This window comes from Xiphophorus couchianus, chromosome 19, assembly GCF_001444195.1.
Source record: "Xiphophorus couchianus chromosome 19, X_couchianus-1.0, whole genome shotgun sequence".
NCBI classification, from domain to species: Eukaryota; Metazoa; Chordata; class Actinopteri; order Cyprinodontiformes; family Poeciliidae; genus Xiphophorus; species Xiphophorus couchianus.
Window position 1 is genome coordinate 15,670,415 of NC_040246.1, and position 15,334 is coordinate 15,685,748.

Consider the following 15,334-nt stretch of genomic DNA (forward strand, 5'->3'; position numbering starts at 1 on the left):
TCACAATACACCAGTCAAAACCTTCTCATAATAAATGCCATAACCATGGTAACACAAAAAACACATTCTCAAAAATCAATATACATTCAATTCTAACATAAAACAAAGAAATTGGAAGACATTTTACATATGTAAATTAAGTAAACAAAACAAAATTAATTATGAAGTCAAAATTGTCCGTAAAAAAAAAAGAAAATCACCTTACCACTCTCCCTCTCCTTTTCATTTCCATGAACATGGAAAGTTCTCCTGATCAGTTGACCTGTTGTGTCTCTGCTCTGTCTTCTCTCAGCTCCAGTCGGTCATGGCAGATGGCTGCTGGTACAGAGCCTAGTTCTGGTTCTGCTGGAGGTTTCTTCCTGGTAGAGGGGAGTTCTTCTTCTCCACTGTCGCTACATGCAGGCTCTGTATTGGGGACTGCTGTAAAGTCAACAACTCAACACAAGCGATTTGCTGTCAATCCCTGCTGGTCAGTGGGAATGAATGCTATAAGTAATGACTCCATGCAATCTGTTGGGTTTTACTTGGCACAAACTTTTTAAACAGCTTTATAATTAAGTGAACCTAAGAAATTGATAACTTGGATCAATAGTAATCTGACTAAATTGAAATGACTTTTCATAAAATGCCTCAACAACATTGTTGTGAATTAATGTTATGAATTATTGATTATTGAATTGATATCTACTTTTGGGGTTTTGAATATTTTGTATCTACTTTTAGGAGTTTGAATGTTTTTTTAGCTACTTTTACGGTTTTGAACGTTTTGATATCTACATTTGAGGGTTTGAACTTTCTTATATTGATTGTTGGGGTTTTTGTTTGTTTTGTTTTTTTATTGTTTATTGGTGGGGCTCATTTGTTAGTTTGAAAGTTCAATTTTATATTTTTAATTCACAACAAATGTCATCTCAATGCACTTTGAAGTAATTTAGTTCAATCAAATGTACTCCAATTGATGCTGCAATAAGTTCAGCTAATTATTAAAGTAGTTTAAAAAGTTTGCACCAAAAGAAACCCAGTCCTGACACTGAATCCATTGTATGGAGTTACTACTTACATCATCCACTCCATCTGACCAGCAGGGATTGACAGCAAATCGTTTGTGTTGAGTCGTTGACTTTACAGCAGTCCCCAATACAGAGCATGCATGTAGCGACAGTGGAGAAGAAGAACTCCTCTCTAACAGGAGCAAATCAACAGCAGAACCAGAACTAGGCTCAGTACCAGCAGCCATCTGCCATGATTGACTGGAGCTGAGAGAAGACAGAGCAGAGACACAACAGGTCAACTGATCAGGAAAACTTTCCATGTTCATAGAAATGAAAAGGAGACGAAGAACAGTTAGATGATGGCAGCATCATGTCAGCCAATGCCCTTTTCCAGGAAGCAACCACAGCTAATCAACATCAGGCCAGGTGTAGCTTCAATGGAAAAAAAAATAACTGAGAAATCAAAGCAGTTGAAATACATAATGTAGCACAAACAGAAAATGTCAAGCAGCAGCATAAATACATACAGCTCACAATAAACCAGTCTTCTCATAATAAATGCCATAACCATGATAACATTAAAATTATGTAAGAACACATTAAAGTCTAACATTTATCAATGAAATTGGAAGACATTTTACATATATAAAATAAGCAAACAAAACAAAAATTAATTATGAAGTCAAAATTGTCCGTAAAAAAAAAAGAAAATCACCTTACCACTCTCCCTCTCCTTTTCATTTCCATGAACATGGAAAGTTCTCCTGATCAGTTGACCTGTTGTGTCTCTGCTCTGTCTTCTCTCAGCTCCAGTCGGTCATGGCAGATGGCTGCTGGTACAGAGCCTAGTTCTGGTTCTGCTGGAGGTTTCTTCCTGGTAGAGGGGAGTTCTTCTTCTCCACTGTCGCTACATGCAGGCTCTGTATTGGGGACTGCTGTAAAGTCAACAACTCAACACAAGCGATTTGCTGTCAATCCCTGCTGGTCAGTGGGAATGAATGCTATAAGTAATGACTCCATGCAATCTGTTGGGTTTTACTTGGCACAAACTTTTTAAACAGCTTTATAATTAAGTGAACCTAAGAAATTGATAACTTGGATCAATAGTAATCTGACTAAATTGAAATGACTTTTCATAAAATGCCTCAACAACATTGTTGTGAATTAATGTTATAATTATAAGCTTTTAACCTTTTGATATCTATTTTTGGGGTTTTGAATGTTTTGTATCTACTTTTAGGAGTTTGAATGTTTTTTTAGCTACTTTTGCGGTTTTGAACGTTTTGATATCTACATTTGAGGGTTTGAACTTTCTTATATTGATTGTTGGGGTTTTGTTTGTTTTGTATTTTTATTGTTTATTGGTGGAGCTCATTTATTAGTTTGAAAGTTCAATTTTATATATTTCTAATTCACAACAAATGTCATCTCAATGCACTTTGAAGTAATTTTAGTTCAATCAAATGTACTCCAATTACTACTACAGTAAGCTCAGCTAATTATTAAAGCAGTTTAAAAAGTTTGTACCAAGCGAAACCCAGCAGATTGTATGTAGTCATTACTTACAGCATTCACTCCATCTGACCAGCAGGGGGCGACAGCAAATCGTTTGTATTGAGTCTTTGACTTTACAGCAGTCCCCAATACAGAGCATGCATGTAGCGACAGTGGAGAAGAAGAACTCCCCTTTACCAGAAAGAAACCTCCAGCAGAACCAGACCTGGGCTCAGTACCAGCAGCCATCTGCCATGACCGACTGGAGCTGAGAGAAGACAGAGCAGAGACACAACAGGTCAACTGATCAGGAGAACTTTCCTTGTTTGTGGAAATGAAAAGGAGAGGGAGAACAGTTAGGCGATGGCAGCATCATGTCAGCCAATGCCCTTTTCCAGGAAGCAACCACAGCTAATCAACGTCAGACCAGGTGTAGCTTCTATGGAAAGAAAAATAACTGCGTAAACAAAAACAGTTGAAATAAATAATGTAGCACAAACAAAAAATGACAAAAGGCAGCATAAATACAGATAGATCACAATAAACCAGTCTTCTCATAATAAATGCCATAACCATGGTAACGCTAAAATTATGAAAGAACACATTCTCAAAAATCAATAGACATTAAATTCTAACATTTAACACTGAAATTGGAAGACGTTTTACATATATAACATAAGTAAACAAAACAAAATTAATTATGAAGTCTCTAAACAAAATTGTCAATAAAAAAAAGAAAATAAAACAATAGCTAGATGAGGCCAAAGTACCAGACTGAAGACTTACCCAGTTTTTGGTAGAAAGAAAAACATTTTGATAAATGTTTTAAGTTCCGCCATTTTCCTCTGTCGGCCTATGGGGCCGATGAAGGGCGAAATGATCTTGGTTACCCTTTAGTAACCAATATCAGAACTCCTACATTTGAAATAGCCTACCTTGTTTTTCTTGCGTGGAGCATTGTGCATGGAACGGATCGACCCCTTCGTTGTACTTGTTTGTTACTAATTTCCTTGAACTCATCCAATGACTTCATAGCCTTGAGGAATGGCTACCAGAAGTTCCAAACCACATTTCCTGCCGTTGTATTCACACTCTTACCTTTCACAGTCCGAGGCTATCTGGTGTCTTCAGAGTCATCGTTCCATCTCAATAAAAACTGTTGATCAGCTTCCATATCTTCCCAGTCCATATACCATGTCCATATACCATATCTTCCCAGTCCATATACCATGTCCATATACCATAGCTTCCCGGCCCATATACCATGTCCATACACCATGTCTTTCCGGTCCATATACCATGTGGTGTTGAGAAGGCCTTAAATTCTCAACCATGAGCTCAAAACTCTCATTCACTACCATAGACACTGAGGATGCATGTGGTGACAGGGGAGAAAAAAAAAACTTCCCTTTAACAGGAAGATCCCTCTCCCCAGCCCCCCAAAAAACTCCAGTTGTCAACATTGATTAAAAGTTATGTAAGCTGAAGCAGAGACAGTGGATAGGAAAACTTCCCTATAACAGGAAGACTTTCCAAAAAAAAAAGCTAATGCATCAAGTAAGTAAGCTTAAGCATTGCCTCCTACTGAGGATCCATGTGATAAGACTTTCCAAAATATGGTTAATATTACACCAATTATTTAATTTGGTTAAAAGTTAAGCTAAATCAATGAGTCATACTGAGGATCCCATCTGGTGACAGTGGAGTGGAAAAACTTCCCTTTAATAGGAAGACTTTCCAAAAAAAAAAAAAAAAAAACTTCCCTTTAACAGGAAGACTTTCCAAAAAAAATCAACACTGCACTGATTTGTTAAGTTATACAAGTAAGCTTATGCCTCATAATGAACATGCATGGTGTGACAGTAGAAAGGAAAAGCTTCCCTTTAACAGGAAGACGTTCAAAAAAAATATATATATATATATATATATATATATATATATATATATAAAAACCGGTTATCAAACACTGGCTAAAAATTATGAAAGCTTAAACAATGCCTCATGCTGAGGATGTGGTGAAGGTGGAGAGAAAAAACTTCCCTTTAACAGGAAGACTTTCCAAAAATAAAACTTTCCCTTTAACAGGAAGACTTCCAGAAAAATTAACACTGCACCAATTACATAAATTTATTATAAATAAGCTTAAGCAATGCCTCCTACTAAGGATCCACGTGGTAACAAGAATGAAAAAGCTGCCCTTTAACAGGAAGACTTTCCAAAATAAGGCTGACACTAGACCAATTATTTAAACTGATTAAAAGTTAAGCAAAAGTAATCACTTATACTGAATATCCATCTGGTGACAGTGCAGAGGAAAGACTTTCCTTTAACAGGAAGACTTTCCAAAAAAAACAATAATTAAACACTGCACCAATTATTTAAATTCACTAAAAGTAAAGTAAGCTTAAGCAAGGCCTCCTACTGAGGATGAAATTTGACTGTGGAGAGGAAAAGCTTCCCTTTAACAGGAAGACTTTCCAAAGTGAGGCCAACACTGCACCAATTAGCTAAATTAGTCATCAATTAAGTAAGCTAAATCAATGACTCATATTTAGGATGCATGTAGTGACAGTGGAGAGGATAAACTTCCCTTTAACAGAAAGAACCCTCCAGCAGAATCAGAAGTTGACTCTGTATGAAAGGCCATCTGTCACTACCCCCGGGGGATTTGAAAGGACAGAATAAAGAGAGAGACAGAAAAAGAGCTGCTCCAGGAGTGTTTCTATAGGAGAAAAGAATGTTAGTTGTAGTATAAGCTCTTTGGGTGGCTTTGTCTATGAGAAAAAAAAAAGTTATTTGCAACAAAAGGTCCGCCAGTTGCTAAGTCTAGGAGAAAAAACATGTTAAAACATATTTAAACACTGAAGGACAGGTCCCAGTTGATCCTCTCCAGAAGAAAAACATGGAGTTCAGCTGAAAATCTGCAAATAAGAGATGGTGGATTACAGTGTGAACATTACCTCGGTGGCCTCTGGCCTGCAGCTTGAGGAGATCTTTCCTTTGTCCGTCGTCCAGAAGAAATGAAGTCGTGTGACAAAATTGCACGAGGCCACGCTTTGGTTCGGCGCAAAAACTAAATCGGTTTTCATGTTTAAATTGAACGTAAATTAAATTTGTTTGAGTTATTGAATTATTAAAGTATGGACCCTAAATGTCATATTAAATAGGTACAAAAAAAATAAGATTATGTATGTTGAAATATAAAGACCTCATCTTCACCCAAAAACATATTTGATATTCATTGGAAAGATAAATATTATCCTAATGCAGCTATACTAATGTCACCATAGACATTATATTAGTACTAATAAGTAGGTATGTTATCAAGGTTTATTAGTGATATTTACAAAGCCTAAGCTGAATCACTTCTTACAGTCTCAAACTGTATTTGCCAAATCCTTGGCAGCCTTCTTTCATATCACAACTGACTTTAAGCCAGGAACTTAAGATTGTAGATATTGTAGATTCTAGTTACACCTAAACCTCCGCAGGTCACAAGACCACAGCAACTGCTTCAAGCAACACTAAAAATCCAAAGACAGAAGGATTTACAACAGCAGAATCCTTCTCAGCTCATTGACTCTCAGCAGAGAATCAAACCAAACCAGCACACCAAGAGGCCTAGCGTTGGCCTTCAACAAACAGCGTTAGCATCAGCAGCCTAGCAAAACCCGCAACAGCTCCTACCAGGAGATGTCTTCTGGACCCGCCATTGGAACAGTTGCTTGACCTAACCAACCTTTGATGGGTCGGGCGGATCCGCCAGGCACCTTGTAGGGAATCCTCAGCTTGATGGAAGCGATCCTCAGCTTGATTGAAGTATATCCATAATCGATCAACTGCTAGCTTCAGATGCCGTTATGTATCTCCTCAGATGTTTCAGGGACACTAGCAACAAAAACAAACCGCCGCTGAGAGGCCGTGGTCGGTCTCTCCTTGTGTGCTGCTCTGTTTAGACACAAAAAATGGCTTCACTAAAGTCATCGGTGGAAAAAGACAAACAACTTAGGTTTCATAAAAATAACTTACTGAATAACCAACGCAGCGATTTCAAACGTGGCGCTCCCGCGGCCTACCTGCCATCACTGCGGCCTACTCACAGGTCAAGTACAAGGCCAAACCAGGCCTCGATAAACACTGACACCATTTCAATCGGATCCACAAAAGTTTCAGTCATAAGGCTGGGCGTCCACTCCGATTCCGCGTCTTGGGATATCATAAAATATCATTTTTAATCCAGGTGCCAAAGTTCATGAATATCAGACCGACAGATTCGTGTCTCCGTGCGGCCAGACTCTAGCCGCATCTTTTTTTAGAAACGCTCACGTAGAAGCTACGTCATACTTTTATCTAACATGGCGCATGCGCGTCACGTTCATCAAAAACAAAAATGGCGCTATTAGCCACTGTTGCCAGATTTGAAATTTTCCAGTACAAACGCTAAATCTGTAAAACCTGCCCAACTGCAAAGAAGCAGCACGAATCTAAACTTCTAATAAAACTCATGTTAATAGCATTATATGTTTTATTCATAATCTATCCCTAATATATTTTTAGAATAATTTAGAGAAACAGCGAAATTAAGTGTGCCATTAATTTATTGAAACTCTTCACTGTCCATACATCTTTCTTTTGATACATCTTTAAATATTATACGTTTATTCATAAATTGCTTATTTAAAAATGTACAATAAAATTTTGTAAAATTCGTTTTTCTTTATCTTTAATTATTTTCTTTGCAAATATAAGTCAACAGATCTTAATTAAATGTTCAGCTTGGATTTAATTCAAATGTAAATTATGAACTTCTTGTCGTTTTGATGATTCTGAACTAAATAAACTTTATTTACTGGTCAGAATCCAGAGCTGTGCAGATCATTACCCACTTCAACAGAGACGCTTTTCTCTCTTCATCGAGAAGAGAGAAAAGTTGTTTTGGCTAAAACACAAACAAATACCTGAAGACTGATTTACTGACCTACATTGCTATGGAGAATTAGTTTTCTCTGATATACATTTTTATGTTTCTCTTGTTTATAGTCGCAGAAATTCAAGTGTATATGACAGGAATTTTTACCTTTTGATATTACTGTCTTTAAATAAAGGTACTATCAAGAAATTAATCTTTGTGCATAGGTTGTTAAACCTATGCACAAAACAATAGTTTCTGTTTTTGTTCCCACATGTAGCATTGTTTAATGTGCTGTCGTTGATTAAACAAATTTTGAATTGAACTGAATTGAACCCCATTCTGTGTCCACGTTGGAAATGAATCACGCATGCGCAAAGCGGCTTCTCGTCAGATTTTCTTACCGCAGGACGGATAGCTATGTCTATCTGTCGGTGTAGGATGTAGTGATAAGAAATCAGCTGAGTAAGCAAGAGTGCACATGCGCATTACCACAAGGTAGGACGGATGAATGGGTAGCACAGATAGAAGACCTGTTGTCACTCGACGCGTAGCCGTAGAGGAAATCAAATTACATTACAAAAGAAAATATTAACGCACAGTGATTTGGGCAAGTAATTTTAATCTGATTACTGGATTTGAAATAGTAACGCGTTAGATTACTCGTTGCTGAAAAAAGTGGTCCGACGTCATCACTGACATCACTGATTGCCACAAGATGGCAGTATTCAACTTGAAGTTTGATGAGGTAAAATACCAGAAAAAACGGAGGGAAAAAAGGAACGAAACATTTCATTTCTTCAGGAAATATAAAATTGTATTTTCAGATAGCTTATATGCTTATATAACAACATATACAAAAGTAAATATTTATCTATATAAAAACAAACATAACTGGCTGTAATAATATGAAAACAGTAAATAAAGTACAATGTAAACACTTTCTGAGTGTGTGTATATATATAGAGATATTTATATGTGCATACATGACGCCTGCGCCAAAACAATAAAAAACAGGTTTGGTTGTTCTACAAATAGAAAAGAAGCATAAGGACCAGAAAACATGTGCTATTAACTGGTAAATACTATTTTTTTCTCATATATTTGTAATTTAATCAATATGTAATGGTTGCATACATGTAGTTATGCATCACAGCAGTTATCTTATCTATTAAAAGTTTCTTTTAATTTTGTAGATTTTCCTCAATCTAGTTTAAGAGATCAAAGAAAATCCATGTAAGATTTCTCACATAAACATCAAAACAGTTGATTTCGGTAGTTCCGTATTAAAATTGTGTTGAAAATACATTTGTGCAGACTCCTGCCATATATAAAGTTAGACATCAGAGCAAATTATTAAAATACTGAGTTGAAATGAAGCAATTTTTTGCATAATGGAAATTTTCCATTTTCTTCATTTTAAATGTTATAAAATGTAAAGCTATCGTAAAACAGCCAAATAGCTGCGTAACAGGTAACTTTCCTCAAGACCTGCATTGCATTTTCTTTGTTATATGTCACAAAGACCTGGCTGATGCAGAAGTGATTTCTTAAAAATTAAAAGGGAAATGAGGAGACCGATCTGCTGAATCCGTCTCACTGGATCTGCTCTTTGTGGGCCATCGCTCTGCGTATCAGAAGCAGCGCCTGAACAGAAGTGCTGTTAGTTTGCTGCTTCTCCTCGAATGTAAACGACAGGAAAGTCCCCGTTTGTTCACTTGGCCTCCAGCTCCTGCAGCAGGGGGTTCGCCTCGCTCTCTGGGGTTTTGATGCTGTCCGTCCTGACGATGCATGTGGGGCGGTGCCGGTTAAGCATGAGGATGAGCTGCTGGCGCTCCAGTCTCAGCTCCTCAATCTGGGCTTTAAGGTCAGAGTTTAACATCTCTAATCGTTCTGACTCCTGGGAGACCAAAGAGAAGAATGTTACCTTACATTTAGAAAAAAAATAATGGTTAAACTGTAGAATAGTGCTGTAAACAAGTCTCACCTTTTGTAGATAGTCTGTTCTCTCCTTCTTTTTGTTTCGACATCGAGCTGCAGCCACTTTGTTTTTCTCTCGCCTTCGTTTCCTCCTCTCTTCCTCTTCATCTCTCTATGGAACAACACAGGAAAAGAACACAAGACCGTAATTCAACTGATTTATCAAACCAGCAATTCTACAATAGTGCAGAAAGTTAATGTCATCATTTACAACTCCTACTTCTGTTTGCCGATTGGCACAGTTGAAATTCAACCGAAGAAATAGGGGAGAAATTTCAGATGGTGTACTGAAGGAAGATGAAAATCAAACAAAATTGCATAGTAAGGCAATGTCCAGGGTCGCAAATCAACATTAAAATTAAATATGTCTCTATAATATGAAGTTGTGCAAAAGGTCTAGCTCATTGCACACTCAATAATTTTGGATTTACAATTTTTAGCTTAAACCAATAAGACTTAAAATTAACAGTTAAAAATCTCTGGATAATAAAAACGTTGCATAGATTCAATATTGTGCTATTTTCTGTGCTGTATAATTAACACCAAGCGTTTTTTGCAAACTATTTATTTTATTGGCCATGTTCTGATACATCCACTAGATGCCACTAAAGAGTAAGACATAATGTAAAGATACAGATCGCATGAACAGAGCCTGCCCCGGATGGACTGGTGATCTGTCCAACATGTAACCCACCACTCGCCAAATGACCGCTGCAGAAAGGCATCCATCCATCCTACCATCATTTTTGTAGGAATTTATGTGATTGACCAACACAAAGTAGTGCAAAAATACTTCAGATTTCATATTCCAACAGAAGATCTCCAAAAATGCAATCATAAACATGCAGACTGAGTAAGAGCACACCACATTCACACTTCAGAATGTCCCAGTCAAAGTCCATATTGGCAAGACTTGAACATGTACATTTCCCTTCAATCTGACTGAGCTTGAGCTGTTTTGTAAGGGAAAAAATGAGAAAAACGTCCTTCTCTAAATGAGTGAAGCTTGTTGAGGCACATCCCAAAAGACGTGCACCTGTAATTGCAGCAAAAGGTGGATCTACAAAGTACCGACACAAAAAAGGGCATTTTTTGTGTTTGTGGAATATCTTAAGCTACTATGCTCTGGGCAACCACACAAAGTCTATACAATTCACAGAGGTCTGTGGTTGTAAACGGACCAAAAAATAGAGAGTACTGAATACTTTAGCAGCACACTCTACAGAAAATAGAAGCAAAGTTCCACTTTAAATTCATTTGTGCTGTTTTGCCCTGGAGTTTTATCAAATCAAATAGCCTCAAAGTTTAGCTGGTGTGCAACTCAAGTTACACTTTTTGTCTCTCTGTTACATAAACACATCAGGATTTGTGGTTTCTATTGTAAGAAACATGGACAAGTGCCTTATGTCATTTTTTAAAGTAACTGCATGAAATTTTTTATGTTGCATCTTCTTATTCTGTGCTACTTTCAGTGGTTGAAATTAGTACAAACACATCAGAAAATCTGAAAAGGCAAAAGTCGCTGAGATTGTCCAGTACCTCAGTTTTGATGACTACAGGCCTCTTTCCCAGAGTGTCCAGGAAAAGCAGGGGTGACAACATTGTTCCGATGTCGTGGAGATCGTCAAACCTCAGCTTGTCCGTCAGCGTGGTGGCGGAGATCCCAGCCAGCGGGCCCAGGCTGGGCAGTGCGCCCGCTGTCACAGAGGGATCTGGGATTTGTCCCGGCATTGCGTCAGGCTCGGCCTTGACCACAGCTACGGGAGGCAAAGGAGGAAAATGGGAGAAATGACCAGATGCAAGCAAAAACAAAAAAAAACCCAAAATGCTGTTATTTTTACAGCTGCATGAGAGCAGACAACCAAGATATTTTTTAACAATAAAAGTGGACACTCACAAGGCATTAAATCATACTTTAATCAGCAATACATTTGGATAAGAACTGCATTATGTTTAATGTCTTTAAACACCATTAAAGATTCCATTGAATTATACTTTCTTCATAAGATTGTATTCTTCCACAAATAACTCATGTTTATTATTGGTGAATAGAAAATTTAAGCTGCTCAACAGTTTTACGATGCATTTTATATTTCCAATAAACAACCCCAATGCAGATAAGTGTGTCCAACCACACTGTTATAAAATACCAGTCATTATCCTACAAAATGATTTCAGATCTTTTTATGCTTGTCTGAAAGTCTGGTATACACCTCTATATCAGAGATAGCTCATAAATGTAAAAGAAAACAACGTCATGGGTACTTACTCGGCTTTATACAATCACTGATCATGGTTTTGGTTTTAATACTTCCAAAACCCTAAATGAACCCTCTTGATTTTACCATTATAAAAACTGGCATTGTTTTTTTTTTCTGGAGGGAGTTCAAATGTGGCCTCATGTAGCCAGAAGACATGCAGTGAAAAGCCAGTGTTGGAGGAATGAATTTTCCTTATTTTGTGCCTTTAAATATGTATTTCCTCTGCTCTTTTTTGGCATATAACAAACAATATGAATTGTTTAGGCAACACATATTAAGTACACAAGATACAAATTTACAATAGGCTTCCTTCACTCCAAATCGGATTTTTGTCCTTTTCAAATAACAAACTGTATCCAAGTAGAAAATGTCAAATTCTTGAAAATGAAGCTAAAATGTGTTTAATTTGAACAGTATGTCTAACAGCTTTGAGAAAGTTGCATTCTAGACTGCTTGACTCACCTCTCAGTGATGAATAACTAGTCTGTTAAAGAAGCAGGATGCAGAGGCTGCTGTTCAGTTATTATTATTTCCCTGATTTTTTTTTTTTTGGGGGGGGGATTAATGTACAACCATTCACAAGATCTTGGCAAAAAGTTGCCTTATTTAATCCCAAGAGATGAAAAGAAGAATGAATAACGGTGCATAACCAGACTCGAACAAATTCCTCCTTATTCCAACGAGAGCTGAAGGCAAGCCAAGAAATACCAGTTAACTGTGGTTTCCTCTTTATGAGACTTAATGTAAGCAGAGAGGAATGTGGCTGCCTGAGACGAGCATAATGTGGTTAAAATAAACTAAAATAATTTGCTGTGTTAAAAAAGAAGAAGGTGACAATCTCAATGGTGTTTGAGTTGTGCACTGAAAACAGGTTATCTTGTTATTGGTGGCAAAAAATGTGGCAGTGAAAAGTTAAATAGGTGTTTAAATGTTCAAGAACATGAAACCGAGCTGCTTGAGCAGTGTGAGCAAAACACACAGGAAATTAGCACAACCTCAGCGGATTTCCAAGATACATGTCAATATCAAAATAAAATAAAAAAAGGTTGAAGTCAATTTACAGAGATTTAATCCCACACTGCAGGATAAACTGGCAACATCAGGCAACCTGTGATGTCCTGACACACCTGACAGTCTGTAAGGACAGAGATGAAGAAGGTCACCATCCACCCATTATCTTCCGTTTAATTCAGAAGCTTAGGAATGAAGACGGTCTCTTCTGTCTTAATTGGCTAGCTCAGAAATCTAAGTATGCAGTCAGATCTTCAACAGTCCTGCTAATCTTGAAATTAATTGACTCAGATGTGTTGAAGCAGCAGACACATTAAAAAGTCGCAGAACATCGGCCCTCCAGGACTGGAGTTACAATCCATGTGATAAGACTAAAACAATTAAATGTATAACTGTCAAGTGGAAAGAAAACAATGCAGGATTTTCAAATAGTTTTACAAATAAAAATCTGACAAACGTGATCTGTATTTGTATTGCGTCCTTGAGTTTCCTTCCAGAATCAAGGTAATATTCAGTCCGTGTTAGTATTTCACATGTAGATCAAAAATATAAATAACTACATTACTTAATGAATTTTTTTAACAGGTCAATGCTACATTGTTTACACTGGAATTTATGTGACATCAAATTAAAGGGGTCTGAATTCATAGCACTTTACAAATTTGAATACCTATCCAATTCAAAGTTTGACACAAACTTTTCCTGGTATGTCCCAATGAAACACACAGAACCTTGTGGCTGTAATGTGAAAAAGTTAAAGATGCATAATTTGTTTCTGCAAAGCACAATGCCTGGTTTATCTGAAGGTCTGTGAAGACAGATAAACTTGTGCATCATAGATGGAAATATATAACTTTCAGTTCAGCACTTCCCTTAAGAACAGACCAAAAGAGAAAGTAGAACTGTGCTGGACATTTTTGCTTAAAACCACACTCCTTCCAAAATATGCAAAAGGTCATAGGTAGAAGCCTTTTAATAAAAGTTATCATCGGTTTGAGGTGAAGCCACACACAGATCTTTTCAAATGGTTTACTGTGTTGGATGCAGGCAGCGTTGTTTTAGCTTTTAGCATCCTTCATTAAGACTATTCCTTAAAAATCAAAGGCAGTTATTAATATTTCAGTGCCCCTCGTTGCTCTAAGCCATTCTTTTTTCCTGGGAAAGCCCCATCTTATTTCATGCTTTGCCTTAAACATGTATAGTCACCTCTTGGAAGATCACATTGCATGCATACCCCGCTGCGGAATTGGTCAACTTGAAAGCGGAAGTCCCTTTTTTCAGCTCTGGCGTTCTTCTTATGTAACTTTGTCTTTCTATCAAACACTTAAATTACCTGCTGAAACGTTTATAGTGCAGGATGGCAACATATCAAATGTATTTTAAGCATCACTGCGTGCCATTAATGAGAACATTCTGTTCTGGGTTGCTGCACGCTGTGATTCAAGTAAAAACAGCATGCAAAGCGAAAAAGAAAAAAAGAGAGACAAAGATCTGCAAGAAGTCGGGTCTACTTTGAACACCGCAATTCGGGGAAAGCATAAAAGCCGCTGAATAACCAAGAACATCAGAGCTGCTGGCTGTCTGTGCAACCAATCCGCGGCGCGCCAACCAGCAGCGGCTCAGCGTGCGCAGGGAAACATTCAGCTCTCCTCTTTCTTTTCTTTTTTTATTTATACGAAGTTTTCTTTTACCGACCTGACTTTGATCCCAGGTGCAAGAAATGTCCTCTCTTCTGGTCGGCCGAGGGTCGGGAGTAGATTTTAAAAAGTGGAAATCGTTGCATCAGCCCGACTTTAAACGTGATCCCAATCTGGGAGGATTTGGGAATGCGGAAATCAAGCGATGCCAGGCAAACGTAAGCAGGGATGTTGAAAAAAAGTAGACATAGTGCAGAGGGGGGGTTGGAGGAGGGGGCCTGGAAGAGGGGAAGTAACAACCGCTCCTACCATGAAGAAACTGAGGCTGCACTACTGTTTTTACGGCGAAACCATTGCAGCTCAGGCTACACTGTCTCGAAGACGTGTTCACTCCCTGGTTTTGAAGATTTTGTCACTGTTGCAACCAGAAACTTCAGTATTTTAAGAAGATTTTATGTTACAAAACGTATTTGCTAGTTCAACCAGTTGGATTCGAGCTCAAGTTTTGAACACCTTGTGGCGCTGCAGTAGACAATGTGGCTTTCTGCTCAGGGTGGCACACCACATGGGGGAGCAATAAGGCAAAACAACAAAAATAAGAATCTGTTTTTGCTCATGTAAAAGGGGCTCTATTGTTTACAAGTGTAAAAGGAAGCCATTTTGAAGAAAAGTACCATGGACCCCCATCATTTTCAAGATTCAGCAATTTATGTCTCTTTTTGTAGAATGTAACTCCAAATTATTTGTGGACAACTTGCCTTTTCGCAGTGTTTTTAAATAAAATATTTTTTAAAAAGCAGCTTGGGAATATACCAAAGCACAATGGTTGGACTGCTGGTTGGAGTTCACAAAGCACCCAATCCAGGAGTGCCATTTATTTTCCTCGGCATAAATTTTCTGTACCTCCAAGAGCAGAAGACTGTAGACGTTTCTGTGGTATTGCTGGACTTACATTTAAGTCAGGAGATGAGCTAAGTTGGTACAGGCATACCCTCCAGATTTGTAGCTGTACGTTTAACTAAAATATAAAGATAAAAAGTAAAAAAAAAA

At 37.7% G+C, this 15,334-nt stretch overlaps 1 protein-coding gene across 1 annotated transcript; it reads right to left on the minus strand.

Annotated features, from left to right (window-relative positions):
- Positions 1 to 8,190: 8,190 nt before the first annotated feature.
- Positions 8,191 to 14,662, minus strand: jdp2a (Jun dimerization protein 2a). The gene is made up of 4 exons (XM_028001636.1): positions 14,343 to 14,662; positions 10,915 to 11,132; positions 9,383 to 9,487; positions 8,191 to 9,295 (listed from the first exon to the last, which is right to left on the minus strand). Exons 1-4 carry the CDS (start codon positions 14,428 to 14,430, stop codon positions 9,110 to 9,112), a joined length of 597 nt encoding a protein of 198 aa, XP_027857437.1. The 5' UTR covers positions 14,431 to 14,662; the 3' UTR covers positions 8,191 to 9,109.
- Between the last annotated feature and the right edge of the window lie 672 nt (positions 14,663 to 15,334).